The sequence below is a fragment of the Vespa crabro genome, chromosome 10, assembly GCF_910589235.1.
Source record: "Vespa crabro chromosome 10, iyVesCrab1.2, whole genome shotgun sequence".
NCBI lineage: Eukaryota > Metazoa > Arthropoda > Insecta > Hymenoptera > Vespidae > Vespa > Vespa crabro.
Genome location: NC_060964.1, coordinates 6404492 through 6423828, shown reverse-complemented (window position 1 = coordinate 6423828; position 19337 = coordinate 6404492). Strand labels below are relative to the sequence as shown.

The 19337-nt window shown below is 34.0% G+C and overlaps 1 protein-coding gene across 10 annotated transcripts in view; it reads right to left on the bottom strand.

Moving 5' to 3' along the window:
* Positions 1-4109: 4109 nt before the first annotated feature.
* Positions 4110-19337, bottom strand: part of LOC124427571 (nephrin) — a 421612-nt gene continuing 406384 nt past the window's right edge. For 7 of the 10 annotated variants that reach the window (XM_046970660.1, XM_046970663.1, XM_046970659.1 and 4 more), the window contains 15 exons: positions 19185-19337; positions 17721-17900; positions 16523-16813; positions 15638-15937; positions 13845-13981; positions 13568-13721; positions 12775-13077; positions 12209-12484; positions 11647-11937; positions 11276-11454; positions 10617-11037; positions 9233-9388; positions 8555-8682; positions 6282-6465; positions 4110-4713 (listed from right to left, as the gene is read on the bottom strand). The exon at positions 19185-19337 is cut by the window's right edge and continues 72 nt beyond it. In XM_046970660.1, the coding sequence (XP_046826616.1) occupies positions 4283-4713; positions 6282-6465; positions 8555-8682; positions 9233-9388; positions 10617-11037; positions 11276-11454; positions 11647-11937; positions 12209-12484; positions 12775-13077; positions 13568-13721; positions 13845-13981; positions 15638-15937; positions 16523-16813; positions 17721-17900; positions 19185-19337 (3584 nt within the window). In that variant the 3' untranslated portion in view covers positions 4110-4282. Of the gene's footprint in view, positions 4714-6238; positions 6466-8506; positions 8683-9232; positions 9389-9437; positions 9591-10616; positions 11038-11275; positions 11455-11646; positions 11938-12208; positions 12485-12774; positions 13078-13567; positions 13722-13844; positions 13982-15637; positions 15938-16522; positions 16814-17720; positions 17901-19184 lie in introns of those variants that run through there. The other 3 variants (XM_046970661.1, XM_046970668.1, XM_046970669.1) reach the window with 3 other exon arrangements.

Here is a 19337-nt window from a genome sequence, read left to right as displayed (position 1 = left end):
ACGGTGAGGCGTGGGCGTGGGCGTGGGATGGGGTGGAGTGGGGTGGGGGTGAGGGAGGGAGAGAGGAGGAAGGAGGGTGTGGGAGCAAGGGTGAAAGGGGAAGGAGGTGTTAAATGTATAAGAGGAGAAGAATGAGGAGACTTGAGGTGGGGATGGGTAAGGGAAACGGTGGAAAAGGGTAACAGGAAAATGTTACGTAGAGGTAGGTAGGAATGTAGGTATGTTTAGGTAGGTAGGTTGGTCGGTAGGTAGGGGAAGATTCAGCCTTTTATCTGTTACAGACAGTCAGAGAAACGGCGATTATGATTCGAAAGCCTGCGTAAACCTCTTACAGTCGTTAAATTTATGGAACGTTTCGTGTCCAATAAAATCCTCTGGTATCGTTCCATATATGTATTCCTCCCCCATGGCAAATGCCACCATTTTTCAAATGCCTTATAAAACGTCGACGCGTTTTCGATCGTCACTTTCTCTCCCTCTCCCTCTCTCTCTCTCTCTCTCTCTCTCTCTCTCTCTCCCTCTCTTTATGCGTTACTATCCATCTATCAATCCCTCTTTCGACTATTACTTGTTCCATCTTATTCGAACGTTTCTTTTTGTTTTCTTTTATTATCGCATTTGCATCCTCCTAAAATGGCATTAATTCGGAATATAACGACTCTCGTTTTCGCAGTTCGGTCATTCGGATTAAAACGCGCGTTAAAGAAGTAAAACTTTTCGTTCGAAAAGAAAAAAGAACAAAAGAAAAAAAAAAGAAACACCTTCAAAAGCACAATACTCGCATCGTTACGTTTCCTTTTTAATTATCCTTACTTTTTTCTTTTTTTGTTTTGTTTTTCTTTCTTTTTTCTTCTCTTGCTTTCGAGAAGTGAGAACGATCGAACGAGAACGATCGAAGGTGGTCGTTCTAATAATAATAATAATAATAACAATAATAATAATAATAATAATAATAATAATAATAATAATAATAATAATAATGATAATAATAATGATAATAATAATAATGATAATAATAATAATGATAATAATAATATTAATATTAATAATAATAATTATATTAATAGAATCTACAACGTATTTAACATACATACATATTACAATAGATACCAAATATTTTTTCTTTAAAGAGTTACACGTCGTTTTGTTTATTAGAAAGAATAAGATGGCTAAGTAATTTACAAGACATGGTCAAGAAATAATCGTGAAATTATTTATATACATACATATATATATATATATATATATATATTTATTTATTTATAATTGGTAATATGTATGTATAATGTATATTTTGTATATTCACTTCAGGATCGGCAGTGAAGACCGTACTGTTTCTTCTTATAAAACGACCTTGAGAGATAATTAATTCAATCTATTGTAAACTAATTAATGAGAAACAGTCGTGGGTCCGATGTGTAGTACAATAATAATGATAATAATAATAATAATAATAATAATAATAATAATAATAATAATAATAATAATAATAATAAAAAACTTAAAAGAACGATAAAATAATGTATACCTATGAAAATTCAAATTCACTAACTATATACATATATACTTATCATCGGAGGGATGAGCGCAGGGAGGGGGGAGGGAGGGAGGTGGTGATTGGGGAAGGGGTGCGTGTGTTTGTGTACAATGGAAATAAATATAAAGAACGTAAAATTTAAAAGTAAGAACTTGTAAGTTAATCGTCTCTACTTGTGAATCATGTAACACACGTAATATCGTTGATCATAATGTACGTAATATTCGATTCATCTTAAATGAATTTTGCGGTCTCTTGTTGCTCTCTTTTTTCTTTGTCTTTCTTTTCTTCTTTCTCTTTTCTTTTCTTTTTTTTTTTTTTGCTTTTCTTTGTTTCTTTTCTTTTCTTTTTTTTTTTTCTTGCTTTTTCACGCAGGTATATATGCACGTATACATACACATATGTACGTACATACATAAAAGCGTACGACCGAAGCAATTGCCATGATAAACATAATTCATTTGTTTATACGTTTTTGATATATAATAAATAGTATAACTTCATTCGTAAATAAATGAAAAAATAAAGAGATCTCGATCCCTTTACGATCAGTCTTAATTAGTTTCATTGTATTTCTCTCAATAATAGATTTTATTCAATTCTGATATTATTTACCAATAATAGATATTAAATCGTTCGTTAGGCTTGATTAGATATTTTCTCGACGATGAGATGATAGATATATTTTTTCTTTCTCTTTCTTTTTTTCTTTTTCTTTTTCTCTTCTTTTCCTTTTATTTTCTCTTAATGACAGATACGCGTAGGCATATGCCACGTAAACTGACAGATCGTAAAGAGTCAGATTACACATATCAATTTCTATGGTGCAAATCATCACCATCGTTGTAATCGAATGGGGATTACTTTCTCCTTTTCTTTCTCGTTTGCTTTAATAAATCTCTTCGAGAGGTATTGCTTACTAGAAAAACAAAAAAAAAAACAAAAAAAAAAAAAGAAAGAAAAACAAAAAAGATAAAGAAGAAGAAGAGAAAAAGAATAAAAGAAAGGAGAAAAAAAAGAAAAAAAAAACCCGAGAGGAATGTTGAAAGGGTCGTTGATGGGTTAAAGGGTGTAAGGTTTAAGATAGGGATTAAGGAATCTCAGATGACGAGTCTCAAGATACCCACCATTCGTGCAAAAAATAGGCCGATCTTCGTCAAAAATCGATGAAGAAAAACTATTTTTTGTTTATCCTTGATTTGTTTACGTATACACGATTGATCGATTTTGAAAATGACGTTGTCACCTTAACTATTAGATTTGTCATTTCTTTCTTTCTTTCTTTCTTTCTTTCTTTCTTTCTCTCATTCTATCTCTTTTTTTCTTTCTTTCTTTCTTTTTACAGTTGCCAGCCAGTCAAAAAAAGAAAAAGAAAAAGAAAAAAAGAGTTCTCCCGTTGCATCATCGAACGTAAATCATACTACAAAATTTTTTTAATGATTTAAACTCTGATGATCGATATCGACGATCGCTAGATTATTACGTGAACGATCGTCGAGATCGGGAATCGAGTAAGTTTCTTTTTTTTATTATTTTTGTTTTGTTTTGTTTTGTTTTGTTTTGTTGTTCTATCACTACACTCGGAGAAGATAAAGAATCCGTATTAGCATGTTTGAACACACGCATACATACGAATAAACGCATACCACATACACATACGTACGTTGACGCATACACGCGAAACAAACACACGCACACGCATACGCAGACACACACACACACACACACACGTGCGCGCACACACAAACATGTACACACATACACAGCGTGTCCAGGATGCCAGTTTCTCGGTAAAGATCGACGACTCCGGCCAGTTCGATGATATCGACGATTAAAGCACGAACGATTTTTATGATATGCAAATGCAACTACATCTAATCGTCCACGCGCATATTGTTATCACGAACACGTCTTCGTCCTTCTTAAATGATGATACTTGTAAACAATAATAATCGTATTCGGGTCCCATCCGATCCGAAATAGTTTTCCTACGCCCAAAACACCATCATCGTCACATTATTTACACACGTAAGCCACATATTTTTTTTATTTAATTAAACCACCGATATTAAATTTGTCGCACTTTGATCAGTACAATTTAATGATTTCTCTCTTTCTTTTTCTTTCTCTCTCTCTCTCTCTCTCTCTCCCTCTCTCTCTTTCTTTCTATCTTTCTCTGTGTCATTATCAAATAACGATTTACCGTAATCGGCAAAACTGTTCGATCGCGCACAACCGAGTAAACGTAAGAAAGTAACACGCGAATAGAAGCAACGTAATAATAGTAGTAGTAGTAGTAGTAGTAGTAGTAGTAGTAGTAGTAGTAGGTAGTAGTAGTAGTAGTAGTAGTGGTAATAGTAGTAGTAGGTGATAGTTGTAGTAATAGTAGTAGTAATAGTAATAGTGGTAGTAGTAGTGGTAATAATAGTAGTAGCAGTAGTAGTAGTAGTTGTTGTTGTTGTTGTTGTTGTTGTAGTAATAATCATTCATTGCTTCGATATTAACGATGTTAATAATCGACGTCTCTTTAATCAAAGTTTCTCTCTCTCTCTCTCTCTGTTTTTTTCTTTTCTTTTCTTTAAGATTACTGACCAATTTCAGTTCGTCTCTTAATGAAATAATATTTATTTATTAGGCCCGTGCCTAAAGTCGCGTGCTCCTTTCGGTTACGGGCAAACTTGTTTCGTCCCTAGGTACGGCATGGTATTTACCACGTACCGAACTTGGGCCGAATATCGGTGAGCCTCAGACAAGATGGCCGTCAATGTCGGAATAGGCCGGCGTCGGTGTGAACGTTGATAATGGGTGACCATGATTGTGTGCACCGTTGTTGTTCGCACGTGCAAACGTAGCCGGCGGCGGTGGTACGGAGGGTGGTATCAGTGATTTCGTACCCGCCGTCATCACGGTAACATCCGGGGGTGGTACAGGGCGCGGTAGTGTTCTGGTACGCGTCAACGTACCCGTTCCACCAGCGCTCGCATGTTGCCCCGTATGTCCCCCCGTTGTTGGCATGGTAGGGTAATAATTGCCCGAGCCCGGATCGCCCATTGTCGGTGCCGGGCTCGAATTCGGCTCATATCCCATATAACGGCCGTTGTCCATTTCCACACTGTAGAAGCTTACGTCGTTGGGCGGCGCAGGACTTGGATTCCCGATGTAACTCGACTTCGAAACTGTAAACGTTTTGAACGATAGATATAAGATCTGACGAATGATTTTATAAGATCCAATCGGGGGGAGAAAGAAAGAGAGAGAGAGAGAGAGAGAGAGAGAGAGAGAGAGAGAGAGAGAGAGAAAAGGGTGGGGTAATTCTTTATTTTTTATTTTTATTTTTTTCCTAGTGTTCAGGAAGAATATTGGAATTGATGATCGCTAAAGCTTATGAATATGTAGGGGGGCGAGGGTTTATTAGGATTGATTGATCGATATGTGCGTATAATAAAGTGAACGTTGATATATGTATGTTGGAAGCAAACAAGGGCAATCACAAATCAGATGTTTTGTTTGTTTCTTTCTTTTTGAGAATGATAAGGATGGGGGGAGGTGGTTAGAGTATTCATTCATTCATATGATTTAAGCTCGGCCAAGCGATCTTAGGATATCTATAATAAATGACGCTCTGCCAAGGTGCGTGCCTTATGCGTTCCTCGTTCTGCCTTTCTCTATGTCCGTACGACGCATTGATATATATATTTATAATATGTATATATAAACAGCATGTACGAACGAAACGCATGCAGAAGAACAAAAAAACCTCGCAAGCATATTGTCGACTCGCGCGTGCCTCCTCCTCTCCGCCATAGTGTCATTTCTCTTGTTTGTTTGTTTGTTTGTTTTGTTTTTTTTCTTTTTTATTTATTCTTTTTATCTATACCTAGTATCTTTATTTCTCTATCCTTTTGTTTTTGTTGTTGTTGTTGTTGTTGTTGTTGTTGCCGTCGTTGTTTCTCTTATCATGTTTTTTTCCTTTCTTTCCTTTTCTTTCCTTTTCTTTTCCCCTACCTTCTGTTTCATCCCATAATCTTTCTCTACAATCGTCGTTTAATCTAATATGCGCATAAGAGCATGATAATATAACGACGAATAAAATGTTTTTTAATCGTTTACGTGGATAATAACAATAATAATACGAGAAACTACATAATTTTAAGCAAGCTGCTTGAATATTTTTCATGCGAACGTATGAGATGATGAAAAACGCGTATATGCGCCTTTCGATAAAATGAAGAATATATATATATATATATATATATATATATATATACATATGTATGTATATATATAAATTGGAATTCAAAGAACGTGATAAATATAATTGTGCGCATACACATTAAATTAATTATTTAACAAGATCGTAGATGAAATCCATATTTAGAAGTAGGTCGGGGGGGGGGGCGATAGGGGGGTGTTCGGGCGGCGGCGGGGTGAGAGGTCGGGGGTCAAAAAAATAAGGAAGGTTTATATATTAACCTGGCCAGACTCTCTCACTGACGGCATATATATATATTATGGAAAATATTGAAAAAAACGACCCTATTTAATAAATCGATTATCGTTCGTTATACATACTATCTATGTATTTTCTAACGTCGAATATAAACGTAATTGTTAAAGAATTATTTAATTTGTCTGGATAAGTCTGACCAGCGGATAACGAGAAGACACCAAGAGCGGATAAACTTGAGAGGTTTTAGGCACCTATGCAGAGTGTCGAGACGAGTAGCAGTTGTAGGTGACGCACCCGAGAGTGTCCCACTGGCTGTTGTTCTTTGTGGTGGTGAATCCATACTCATTACTGGCACGTGGTTACCTCGACGACCGAGTGTCCCTTGATGATGTACCTGCATCTCTAAACTACCCTTCCCGAAATCCTGCATAGTTTGATCGATTAAATATGTACTAGCTGCAGTCTTTCGTCCTTCGTCCTGGTACGGTGTAGATGGAAAAAAAAAAAAAGAAGGAAAGGAAGAAAAAAAGAAAGAAAGAAAAAAACGGAAGGAAGATAGGATGGAAGGAAGGAAGGAAGAAAAAAAAAAGGAATAAATCAGACAATTAGTATTTATAAAAGGTATAAAAAAAAAAAAAAGTATTCTTACGATTAATTGCATACCCCAATATTAAATAATCATCGCTACACTGTATTCTCGTACCAAACTTCGAATTCAGTCGATACTACTTCTTGCTTCTTTTTTTTTATTTTTTTATTTTTTTTTTCTTAATTACGCGGTGTATCAGCATGACACTCTTTGTCCTTCTCTCTCTCTCTCTCTCTCTCTCTCTCTCTCTCTAGTTTATTTTTCTCTTTTTTCATTATTTTCGTTTTCTCTTTTGAAAGGTTTGAATCTAAAAATTTCTGATAGCGACGACATCGTTATCATTCTGATACACCACGAAAAAAGATATATATATATATATATATATATATATATATATATCTTTTTTCCTTTTCGTATCTATCAGTTGTATTCTACCCATTCTACAAAGTGTAGAAACAGCGTTCTCTTTTCCCAAAAGCATACGAAGTCTTATCGTTAAATAGAGAGGATCTGTTATTTTGCTACAGCGTCGAAACAAGAGGATCGGATTGATACTGTGCATTATGTTGAAAAGAAAGGAAGAAAAAGAAGATAGGGAGGATAGTGGAGGGGGGGGGGTTAGGCAAAAAAGAGAGAGAGAGGGAGAGAGAGAGAGAGAGGGAGAGAGAGAAAGAAGAAACAAAAAATGTAAAGGAAAAACTGGGGAGGGAGAAAAAAAAAATGTTAATAGCTAGAAAGCTGGAAAAAATATTGGATATGGAATCTGATATGTGTATTCATTCTCGTAAAAAGCGAACGCGCAAATCAGAAGAGAGGACACAATGATAAACAGACTGCGGTTTCTCTCGTCGCGTGACGAGAAGAACGCACTATATGGACTATATTATCTCGGCTTTTCTTTTTTTTTCTTTTTTTTCTTTTTTTTATTATTATCCTTTTTTTTTTATTCTTTTTCTTTTTTTTCTCGTTCTCCTTTCTTCTCCCTCTTCCTTTTTCCTTTTCCTTCTTTTCCGTGGAAGCTCACATTTTCAAGCGTATTGTTTCTACGATGCATTCATTATGTGCATTTTAAATCAACCCTTTTCCTTTTTTTTCTATTTCTTTATATTCTCTCTCTCTCTCTCTTTTTTCTTTTTATTTCATTTTCGTTAATTTCCCCTTTACTTCTCCCCTCTCATTGGTCCACCTCTTCGGTCCATAATTTCGTCTAGAGAGAGAGAGAGAGAGAGAGAGAGAGAGAGGGAGAGAAAGAGAGAAAGGGAGTGGAATTCATCGTTTCGTGTCGTTAATCTACGAGATATCTTAATAATTAAACATTATTGATAATTAATCTATAAATAATGGAAATATTGCAATGCAATTGTTCTTATTTGATCATCGATATTGGCCCCGCGCCATGAAAATACATGTTCACGCGCGTGTGTATTATTATGTGTACGTGCGGGGGAGAAAAAGGAAAATACTACAAAAAAAAAAAAAAAAATAGAAAAAAAAGAAAAAAGAACAAGAAAAGAATAAAAAGGACAAAGATTATAAAAAAAGATTTCTACTTTCCGAAATTCCATTAGTACGCGTTCGAGTCAGGAAGAAAGAAAAATGATACTCTAAGCATTGCGAGAAGGGTTTTTGCTTTAACGAGAATTTAGTTGATAGTGGTTTGTGAGGAAAGTAGGAGGGGTGAATGGTGGAAGGAACGAAAGAGGTGGAGGAGGTGGAGGAGGAGGAGGAGGAGGAGGATGAGAAGGAGGAGGTTCGAAGAAAGTGTCGAGTAAAGTTTGTAAATATCGTGCGTCGGAACGAAAATGTAAGATATTAAAGCAGCAACGCGTAAGCCAAGGATAATGGGGATTTTGTTTCGGGGTTGGGGCGATTGTTGGGGAAAACTAAAAGAGTTTGGAAAAGAAAAAGTGTTAACAGAACTCAAACCTACCCTCCGATATTACTTGTTACTAAGAACATATTGACTGATGGCACTGACCACGTAATCATTAGCGTCGAAGTTAACGTCGCTCTTCTCATCGGACACGGAACTTAATTCGCCGGTCATAGTATCACCGTTGACGGTCGATGGGGCATACATATCAGCTGTCTGCGACTTGTTTAATCCTGTCAAAATAGTTTAATAAGTGCGATTAGTTCAAACTATCGCGTACTTGCTTATAATAATTAAAATTTTATATTTCATTATAGCTTAAGTTTAAGATTGTATCGTGTTTGTCTCGTACGTTCGTTCGTTCGTTCGTTCGTTCGTTCGTTCGTTCGTTCGTTTGTTAAATGTATATTTGATATAAAATATTTGATATAAATACTTCGATCAAATTATAATCTTTATATTATATATGTCTATATAATGATCTAGTGTTTTTTGTCTTTTTTCGTTTTTGTTTTCATTTAATTTTTTCTCTCGCTTCTTTTCCCTTTCTTTTTTTTCTTTTTTGTGGTTATTGTTTCTTCGATCTTTCCTTCCTTCCTTTCACCTTCACTCTCTTTTTACTCGTTTCTTTTTTCGTCGGTGTATTTTATTTTTATATATATATATATTTTTTTTTTTCTTTTTTCTTTTTTTTTTTTATTCCTTTTTTCGTTCTTTGTTTCTTTCTTTTTTATTTTTTGAAATCCTTTTCCTCCGGCTTTATTTCATTCTTAATCAACTTACGAGCTTTATTTCGCTTTCGCACAATGTACCACAACATGATGAAGAGATTAACGATAAAAAAGATGGCGGAGGTTGCTGCGAACGTATAGATATAATTCATTGGGAAGTCCCCTCTTTCCAAGAGGACGTCTGGCAGGTTTTCCACGTTATTCGGTCCTATGAAATAAATCAGAAAGAAAAAAACATATCTTATCATGATATTTACCAGAACGGTGTGCCTTCTTTTTCGACTTTAATGTAGCAAAGACTATGGGCGCGGCAATGAGTAGACAAGCGGATGCAGAAACAGTGATGATTATCACGATGATGTACGAGGAATTAATCTCGCTTGATGTCAACTCGGTGGGTGGCGCCTCGCCTGTAACCCAAGCCAATGTGCCCCGTCACCCGATTTGTTACTCATGCAATATGATTATGTGCCTACGTGTTAGTTTTAACATTCGTCGATAAGTTTTTATTCCTTGTTTTATTTTTCTCTCTCTCTCTCTCTCTCTCTCTCTCTCTCTCTCTCTCTTTGTTGTTTTTCTTCTTTCTTCTTTCCCTTTTTTTTCTTTTTTTTTTTTTTTTTTTTTCATTACCATAAACAACTTAAGCGATTCGAAATTTCAGTCTGACGACTTTTTTTTTCTTTCTTTCTTGTTCTTTTTTTTTTTTTTTTTTTTTTTTTTTTAAATATATTTTTTTGTTTTTTTTTGCCGAAATCAGATTATCACGAAGTGCGTTAAATTCTTTTCTCACTCTCTATCTCTCTCTATCTCTATCTTGATTTATATCGATCTATACGTTAACATGTTACAAAGTACGAATCGTAATTAAGCTTCAAGTTGAATAGTTTAGTAATTAACCGATTAATTTGATAATACACAAACGATCAGACATTTATTGAATGATTGATCATACCTAATACGAGTTAAACATAGTCGTAGAAGCGTATGTATACGAAAGATATATAATCCCGTTTCCAAATATGAAACATTTCGAAATGATCTATGAATCGTGAACGCGAATCGTATACGAATGAATATAGTAATAGTACGGCACGTACATACCTAATATCTACGGTTTAATGACAAGCGTATTTCACACATTAAGCCTCTATATCTAAATCTAATTGACGCATACTGGCACGTTACATGGTTCGACACGTAAAGCAGTTTAGCTAACGATGCGTTAATAAAGAGAGCGTTAATTATATTTGTTGGCGCACTATGACAAATAATATATATATATATATATATATATATATATATATATATATAATATATATATATATAAATTATTAAAAAAAAAAAAATTATGACAGAAACATAAAATGATTAAATGAAGAGAAAGCAGAGGTATGTATTATTGTTTGGAATAAAAGCGTCCATGTTGGAAGACTTACGTAATGTTTGGACCTTGACAAGATCGGGCAAAAAACTGCTTTCGCCCTTTTCGTTTATAGCTTTCACGCTAAAAACGTAATATGTTCCGAGTGTTAAGCCGCATATTACAGCTTTATATTCGCCCGGTAAAACATCTAAATATCTATAACGGCTCTCATAATCCAACGCTTGTCTCCATCTTATTTGATGTGACGTTGGTAAGCCACCATCGAATCCCCTTTTCCAGGTCAACGTTACGGAATCATGGGTAACATTGTAAACCTCCAAATCTGAGGGTTTGTCAGGCGGTGACGTTACATCCAAATGTATTGTATCGATCGATTGGCCCATTTTATTTTCCGCACGACACTCATATTTCCCGTAATCGTGAGACTTCACGTGGAATATCGTCAACGTTGACTCGGACGTTAATTCGGACAACTGGAAATATTCCCAATGGTAGGATAAAGATTATTATTATTATTATTATTATTATTTTTTTTTTTTTTCTTTTTTCTCTTTCTTTTTTTTTTTTTTTTTTTACATACATCAAAACTAATATCTTGTCATTATATAAATAGAAAAAGAAAAAAAAGAAAAGGAAAAATCATTTTGTCCGAAGGACAATTTATATGTTCTATCCTTATTTACAATCAAAGGGGATATAATAATCACTTACGTCGCTATGAGTTATGCTATATTTGTGTTCCGTCGCGTTAGGCAATAATGTTCTACCGTTGAAAATCCACGTGAAACGTGGCAATGGGGATCCACGTGCTTTACAATATAACGGCGCATTTATTCCTTTATTTGCCGCTGCCTTTCTCGTAAGCGGTGTATTCATCATCTCCGGTTTAACTGTTTTGTTTTTTTTTTGGTTGTTTGTTTTGTTTTTTTTTTTTTTTTTTTTTTTACAAACATATAAAAGATATTTATTTTAATCGATGACAGGAAGAAGAGAAGATAAATACGTGTTACATACAATACATATATATATATATAGATATTTTTTTTTTCATTTTAATAAAAAACAATTATTTATTAACTTACAATTGGTTATGAATAAAATCGGTTTAGAGGTGGCATTGCCAATTCCATTGTTAACTTTGCACCGATATTCCCCAACGTCTTCCTGATCCGGATGTTCGATATGAAGATACGACGTTTTGTTTGCAAAAGACGTTGAATATCTTCCTGGTAATTCTGTATTTGAGCCTACTTTCTGCCAGGTCACGTATTCGTCACCTATCGGGCTACCATCGACCTCGCAAAACAATTTAGCCTCGATTCCAGGTGGATATACGGTGCCGGACATTGACGTTCGTAAAATTTTCGCCGGATCTAAATTGAAAAAAGAAAGTAGGAGAAAAAAGTAACCTTTGATAAGCACACATACACGTATACACATATATAGAAATTGGAGTTAAACTGAGGGGTTGGGAGGGGGGGGGGGCGGCTAGGAGAGGAAAAAAAAAAAGGGATTCCCTTTAGCGGGATTGATGAATTATTATTATCGTGATTATATATAAAAGGAAATTTTTAGGAATAAAAGAAAAAAAAAAAAAAAAAAAAAAGAAAAAAAAGAAAAAAGAGAGAAAGAAATTTCGCTCACATTGGACGGTCAAATTCAATGGATAAAACGTAGTCCCTTCCTCGTTGATGGCTTCGCACGTATAAGTTCCTGCGTCGTAACGTTCCAATTTTGTTATATTCAATGTTGGACCACGTGCGGTTATCCTTTTACCGCTACTACTCAATGGTAAACCATCTCTCGTCCATGTATAAGTTATCAAATTAGGATTTCCGGTTGCTGATACGGATATTACGAATGGTTCACCTTCCATACCGGTTAATTCGTAAGGATCCAGTGTTGAAAATATTGGCTTATCTAAGAGAGAGAAAAGAAAGAGAGAGAGAAAGAGAGAGAAAGAGAGAGAGAGAGAGAGAGAGAGAGAGAGAGAGAAAGAGAAAGAGAGAGAAAGAGAAAGATGAGAACACATATATAACCATAATTGTTCATAATACTAAGTTTGAATTTAATTCGTAATCTCATGTGATAATCACAAAGCGGTTGTTTTAAATCTACGTAAATTTTATTTAATTAAATATCATTTAACACGATCACCTTACTGTTTAATTATCTTTGTAATACGATATTGTCTTTATTTATATACTCACATAAAACGTGTAACGTTATAGCGTCGTGTATCGATCTTTCCATTTGAGCGTTCCTAGCTTGACAGGTGTAAACCTCGCAATTCATCTCCTCGGTTAAATCCAATGACAATTCCACGTAAGATAGGTAACCACCGTGTAGACCAGGTTTGGTACCATTTTTCGTCGACGGTACCGATATTCCACCCTTCCACCATGACATTTCGGCCGCTGGATTGCTACTGCTCGATTCGCATATAATACGACCTTCCTGACCTGCATGAAAATCCTGCGGGTCTCGCGTGATCTTCACTTTTTCGGGTGGAACTAAAAAAAAAAAAGAAAAAAAACAAAACAAAAATGAAATAATACAAAAAAAAATGGGCAATCCTAATTGTGCATTGTGTGGTATAGAATATCCCAGATCAATTTTCAGTCCAATTAAGACAATTTTGTGTGATCCATGATTTTTTTTTTCTTTTGTTTTTTTTTTTTTTTTTTTTTTTTTTTTTTATTAAGGACAGAATTGAAAATGAGTTTTCCAAATTAACGCTTATTATCTCGCGACGTTTCAAAGAGAATCTAAAGAATATTTTTGTTGAAAAAATAGAAAAAAAAAAAAAGAAAAAAAATAATTCTTCGTTCTGTACAAATGACAGCTTTTAATAATGTTTCGAATGTAGCGTAGCCCCGAGCGCGCACAATTGGAAATTTATTTTGCGATTAGTACGATTAGGATTGATAACGCGAATAATTTGGAATATTATATTTAATTACAATTATATTATCTGAAATATATATTATATTATCTACATACAATTGACTTTCAATATCAATGTTTTCATCAGTGGTATCTCGGTTGCCGAATTGGTTGCTTCGCATCTAACGTGTGCGTTGTTATCCGATGCGTTAACGAGTATCGCTAATTCACTGGATACAGCTTGATCTCTCGTTCTAGAAGTACCAAGAATCTGAAATAATAATACAATGAATTTATATAGTATAAGATATAAATGTATAAAAATTGTAAATCCTTTTAAATAAAATGTAGAGAAATAGATGGATAATAAAAAATCGTCTCATGGATCATGTACCTTTCTATCGTTTTTATACCACGTCAGAGTTGCCAGTGGATTACCAGCGGTGGCTGTGCATTGAAGTCTTAATACCGTGCCGGCGTCTATAGTTGTACCCTCTTCATAACCAGTGACGAAGAGGTTCGAGGGTGGATCTAGAACAAAGTGTGTGTTGCCGGCTTTAATCTTCATTCTCTTTTGCGTTCGTATCAAAAAGCGTATACCGTTAATACGCGTAGCTCTCACCGGGATACACGTTGTGCATCCTAGTAGTCCGGCGGCCCGGTATTGTGTCTCGCTAAATGACGTAGCATTCTCGTGAACATTTTCAAAAGCTATAGAAATTACTTCTTTTTCTTTCTTTTTTTTTTTTTTTTTTCATTTTTTTTTTCTTTTTTTTTTCGGTCAGAATATTACATCCTATATTATTAAAAAAGCTCATTTGTTCGTTCTTAACTAACTAAAGAAGGTGCCCGCGTTATGTTCTTATTATAAAGTCATATCATCCTCCATCTTGAAAATTTAACATTACAGTTTATCTTAGAAATTCTTATTATACGTTGGAACGTAAACTAAATAATCTACGTAAGACGATTATATGGATGACTGAAGTTTACAGGAAATAGGTTCACACGAGAATTAAGCACTATATTGATTATTTATATTCGCGATTAGACCGATCGAAGAAAAAAAAAAATAGAGACAGAGAGAGAGAGAGAGAGAGAGAGAGAGAGAGAGAGAGAGAGAGAAGAGTGAAAAAATCGAGTCAAATAATCATTGAAGATAAAGATCTAAGGAGGTGTTAAATAATTCCGATGTTCCTTTTCATTAGGCTAGGTAATATAAAGTAAGTAAAATAATAATATTAGATAAATTATTCTAACGATTCTGTCTGCAACGGATATGCTACAATGTCGATGCAACAGAGTGCATTATCGTCCTCGTAGTTTCCGATGCAAATTCCTACCTTCGGTTTGGGTAAATCAATCTTCTCGGTTAGAACGGTGAGGTAGACATATATATATATATATATATATATATATATATATATATATATATATATAGAGAGAGAGAGAGAGAGAGATTGGCGTTCGTATTTCCTAATTCAGAATTCTACTGTTTGAGCAAATTATTCTCGTTTGGAGACAACGCCGTCTGTTGTTGTTGTTGTTGTTATTATTATTATTGTTGTTATTATTGTTGTTGTTATTATTGTTGTTGTATTATAGTCCCACCTCTAGTTCGGATGGCACATCAGCATGTCCCACGCATGTCGCAACCTTTCTCTTCATTTGACCGTATCTATTACGAAATGTCATTGGAACGACGAAGAAAGAGATGAGTGGGAGAAAGGTGGGTTGAGTGGGACATGTCAAATATTGAACGAAATATAAACGTGTCGGATGTAATACCATCAGGAACCATTCCGAGAATATTACAAATTGTACGTCATTGGAAAACGTTTAAAAAATTCATTGATATCGAGACTCATGTCGATCCTCTCTCTCTCTCTCTCTCTCTCTCTCTCTCTCTCTTTCTCTGTCACTTTAACGTGGAGTTCGTTGAACTTTCCTTTCACATGAATAGCATAGATCAACGATCGGATCAAGTAAAAATAACTTTGGGGACCTGGACTAATGCGCGTTGACGAATTGATCGTTCACGAGTTCATCGAACGAAAATTTCATTACGTTAGTTTGTACGTATATATATATATATATATATATATATATATATATATATATATATATACGTATATATATACATATATATATAAGTATGTATATATTATAACTATATATTATACTCACAGATGACATTGATAGTATGTGTGCCAACCACGTTCTCAGCAAGTTTCGCATTCGACGCGTGGCAGATAACAACGATGCTTCTACTCTTGTGATTTATACTGAAAGTCACATTCGAAGTTGTGATCCAACCACCCTGAGACGCTGGTTCTGTTTTCGACGTGCTATTCTCAAAGTTCCGACCGTCTACCGACCACTTTATATCCGCCGGTGGGTTTGAGTTCTCTGTTGTGCAAGTAATCACTACTTGTTCGCCTGCCTTTGCTTCGGTCGGCCCGGTGATTATCACGCCCGCTGGTACGACTAGAAAAATTTTCACGATTAGATATATATATATATATATATGAATGTGTTTCATCTGTCATTTCTATTTTTCTATTTTTTTTTCTGTTTCTTTTTTTTTTTACTTTTCTTTTTTTTCCCATCTCAATGACAATATCTCTCATTTTGAAAAGTTATTTTATTAATACTATTTCGTAATTGAGAGGATTCCTCGTTTATATATACAAACACACACACACACACATATATATAAATTTAAAATATAATAAAAAAAAAATTTTGTAGATGACCTAAATCTATATATTTTTTATCTCTTAATTAAATTAAATTTTATTAAAATTATAAAATTTATTTTTTATTTTAATAAATTTATAAAAATGGTTTAAATTAATTTAATGTTGATAATCAGATAAGAGTATATATATATATATATATATATATATATATGTACGTATTCATTTGGATTATTATTCTTCAATGTTACATTTACGATCGCAAAACATCTTTTACGTTTACAAGACATCTTTTACGTTTACAAGACATCTTTTACGTTTACAAGACATCTTTTATGTTTACAAGACATCTTTTGTCATAATTGATACTTACAAAGTACAGTGAGGTCAACGTGGACTTTCATGGGTTCAACGCTCATGATATTGGACACCTCGCATCTGTATCGTGCCTTGTCGTCTTGTGCCATAGCCTTGAACGATAATATACTCTCCGATAGGCTACCTTCTGAACGATATTCCGTCGTGACTTGTTGGTCATTTCTAAACCAAACGATTTGGGCAGGTGGATTTCCACCCCTCGATCGACAGGTGAGCTCCACTTGTTGATCGCGTTGTACGGTTTCACCCTCTGTGTAACCCTCGATGTACGGCATGCCTGGTGGATCTGTAATTTAATTTATTTTATCAGAATTGATCAATCTATTCATCCATATATATATATATATATATATATATATATATATATATATATATATATATAACAACAAACTAAATAAGATAATATAATTTAATTTACTCGATGTCTAATGTCGTTTTAAAATATTATTATTATTATTATTATTAATTTTCAACTTATTTATTTGTCCGGTGAAATAAATTATTTTATTTTTATACGAAATAATAAAATCGCTATTATAGGGATTAAATGATTTTATATATAACAACAAATTTTTACAAAATAATGTCTTTATAATTATATCGATGTTAGGCGAAATACTTAGACTTCATTTATAGTATATTAAAATTTTCTTTCGAAGGAGATTTAAAATATTGAAATTATAACTATATATATATTATATATAGAGCACGTCTCGTTTCCGCGTTATAACGAGAATACTTTTACGCGGTTTTAATCGAAAATGATTTTAAAAATTAATTACTCTTTCACGAACTTACTAGTCTTATAATCAGGCTAGTTTTAAAATATGAAGGAAGAATATTAAAAAAAAAAAAAAAAAAAAAGAAAGAAAGAAAAGAAAAAAAAATGTAATAAAGATCAGTCTAAGTTTTGTTAAAGGAGCAATTGATTTTTAAAACAACGTATTAGGGAACTTTTTTTTGGCTATATATATATATATATTCGATTAAAAAAGAAAGAAAGAAGGAAAAATAAAGAAGAATAAAAGAAAAAAAAAAACAAAAAAAGAAAAGGAAAAAAGAAAAACTTCCCGGTGAGTATCGTTTGAAAAAGGACATTTAAAAACGTATTCCTTTATTATCGTTTTCAATCCGTCCAATTTATCTTTCCGATTAACATTCATGCTTGCGATGAGCCTGAAACCTTTACTTACAGAAAACGGAGAGTTTGATGGTCGCCCGCATCGGACGATTAATGGGAATTGCTGGATGATTGGCTTCGCAGGTATAATCCATCTCATCATCGTCGGCGGTGGGGACGATCGTGATAGATCCATGGGTATCGTATTTGAGAAGTTTCTTCGTTATCAAACCGGGCTTCAGCATCTCCTTGTCTAGAAGGATAATCAATATGAATGAAGCTACTGTGAGGCTCTTAATATTTTCTTAAGTATCTACTTACGCGATACGTAATTAGATAGGTTAGTTAATTACTTCTATATACACGTACAGTATTTACAGTACATATATATATATATATATATATATATATATATATATGAAGAGAGAGAGAGAGAGAGAGAGAAAGAGAGAGTTTTCTCTTTGATTTTAACTTTTAATAAATTATTACTATCATTAATTACTAAGACTTATAAAAACCATCAAAATCTTTAATAATATTCACATTTTAATGAGAAACGATTGTTATAACATTTTAACAAGGAAATAAAATGAATTAATGTACAATTGTATGAGTTCTATGTATTATTTGGAAGAGATTAGAATAATTAACATCTTGACTATGATTTATTTATTTAATGTCAACAGGATTAAACACGTTTGACGATTTAGAAAGAATATTGTAGAGAATTATAAGATTGATCGTGTTTATGATGGATCTTTGGAGGAGGTGGAGGAGTGAATAAGGACGGGGTAGGTATTTAGGGGAATTAGGAAGGAGGGGTTGCTTTCCTTGTTTCGATAAGCGACAATACGTATCCATGTAATATATCTATTTACCACCAAAGGTTATGAGCTTACAGGTTTTAACCAAAGCACGTATGTACGCAGTTATGTACATATTACGAGAAACGAGCATGGAATGTTTTAAACGGCGTTAATTCTAAAATACATCGATGTTTGTTCCATGATTGCATTGCCCTATCGATATCCGCCCGTTATCTCGTTTTAATCGAACGTGCGCGCGAGCGGAATAATCGATACTTTCGGATGATCGAGCGGTCGCCAGTACAAGGAAAATTCAATTAAGCCGATGATTCTTTCGATTTTTTTTTGTTTCCTTTCTCTCTCTCTCTCTCTCTCTCTCTCTCTCTCTCTTTTTCTCTGTCTCTCTATTTTTTTTTAATCCCTGCCTCTTCCTACTTCCCACCCTCACAATCACCTCCCCCTCCTATCCCACCCGATCCCATTTCGTCTCATCCAACGCAGTTCAGGTCGAATCTCAGCGACGAGATCGAAATGAAAAAAAAAAAAAAAAAAAAAAAAAATTGACGAATGTGTTTCGTACTTTTCTTTAATTTTTCTTTTTTACTATTTTCAATGTCCACTGCGTTTACTTACGTTTATTATTATCTACGCAATTAATATTTTATATATTATGTATTTATATGAATAAAATAATATTGCGTTATATTATAAATATAAAAATTATAACTTACCACCCTCGATTGATATCGGCGTAATACTGGTATCGCCGCCTTTGATTTGAACGTTTCCACGATACCAAACAATCGTAGCAGCTGGTTTAGCCGATCTTACGACGCATTCCAAACGCGTCGATTCTCCAACTTTTACTTCGATTTTTTTCTTAC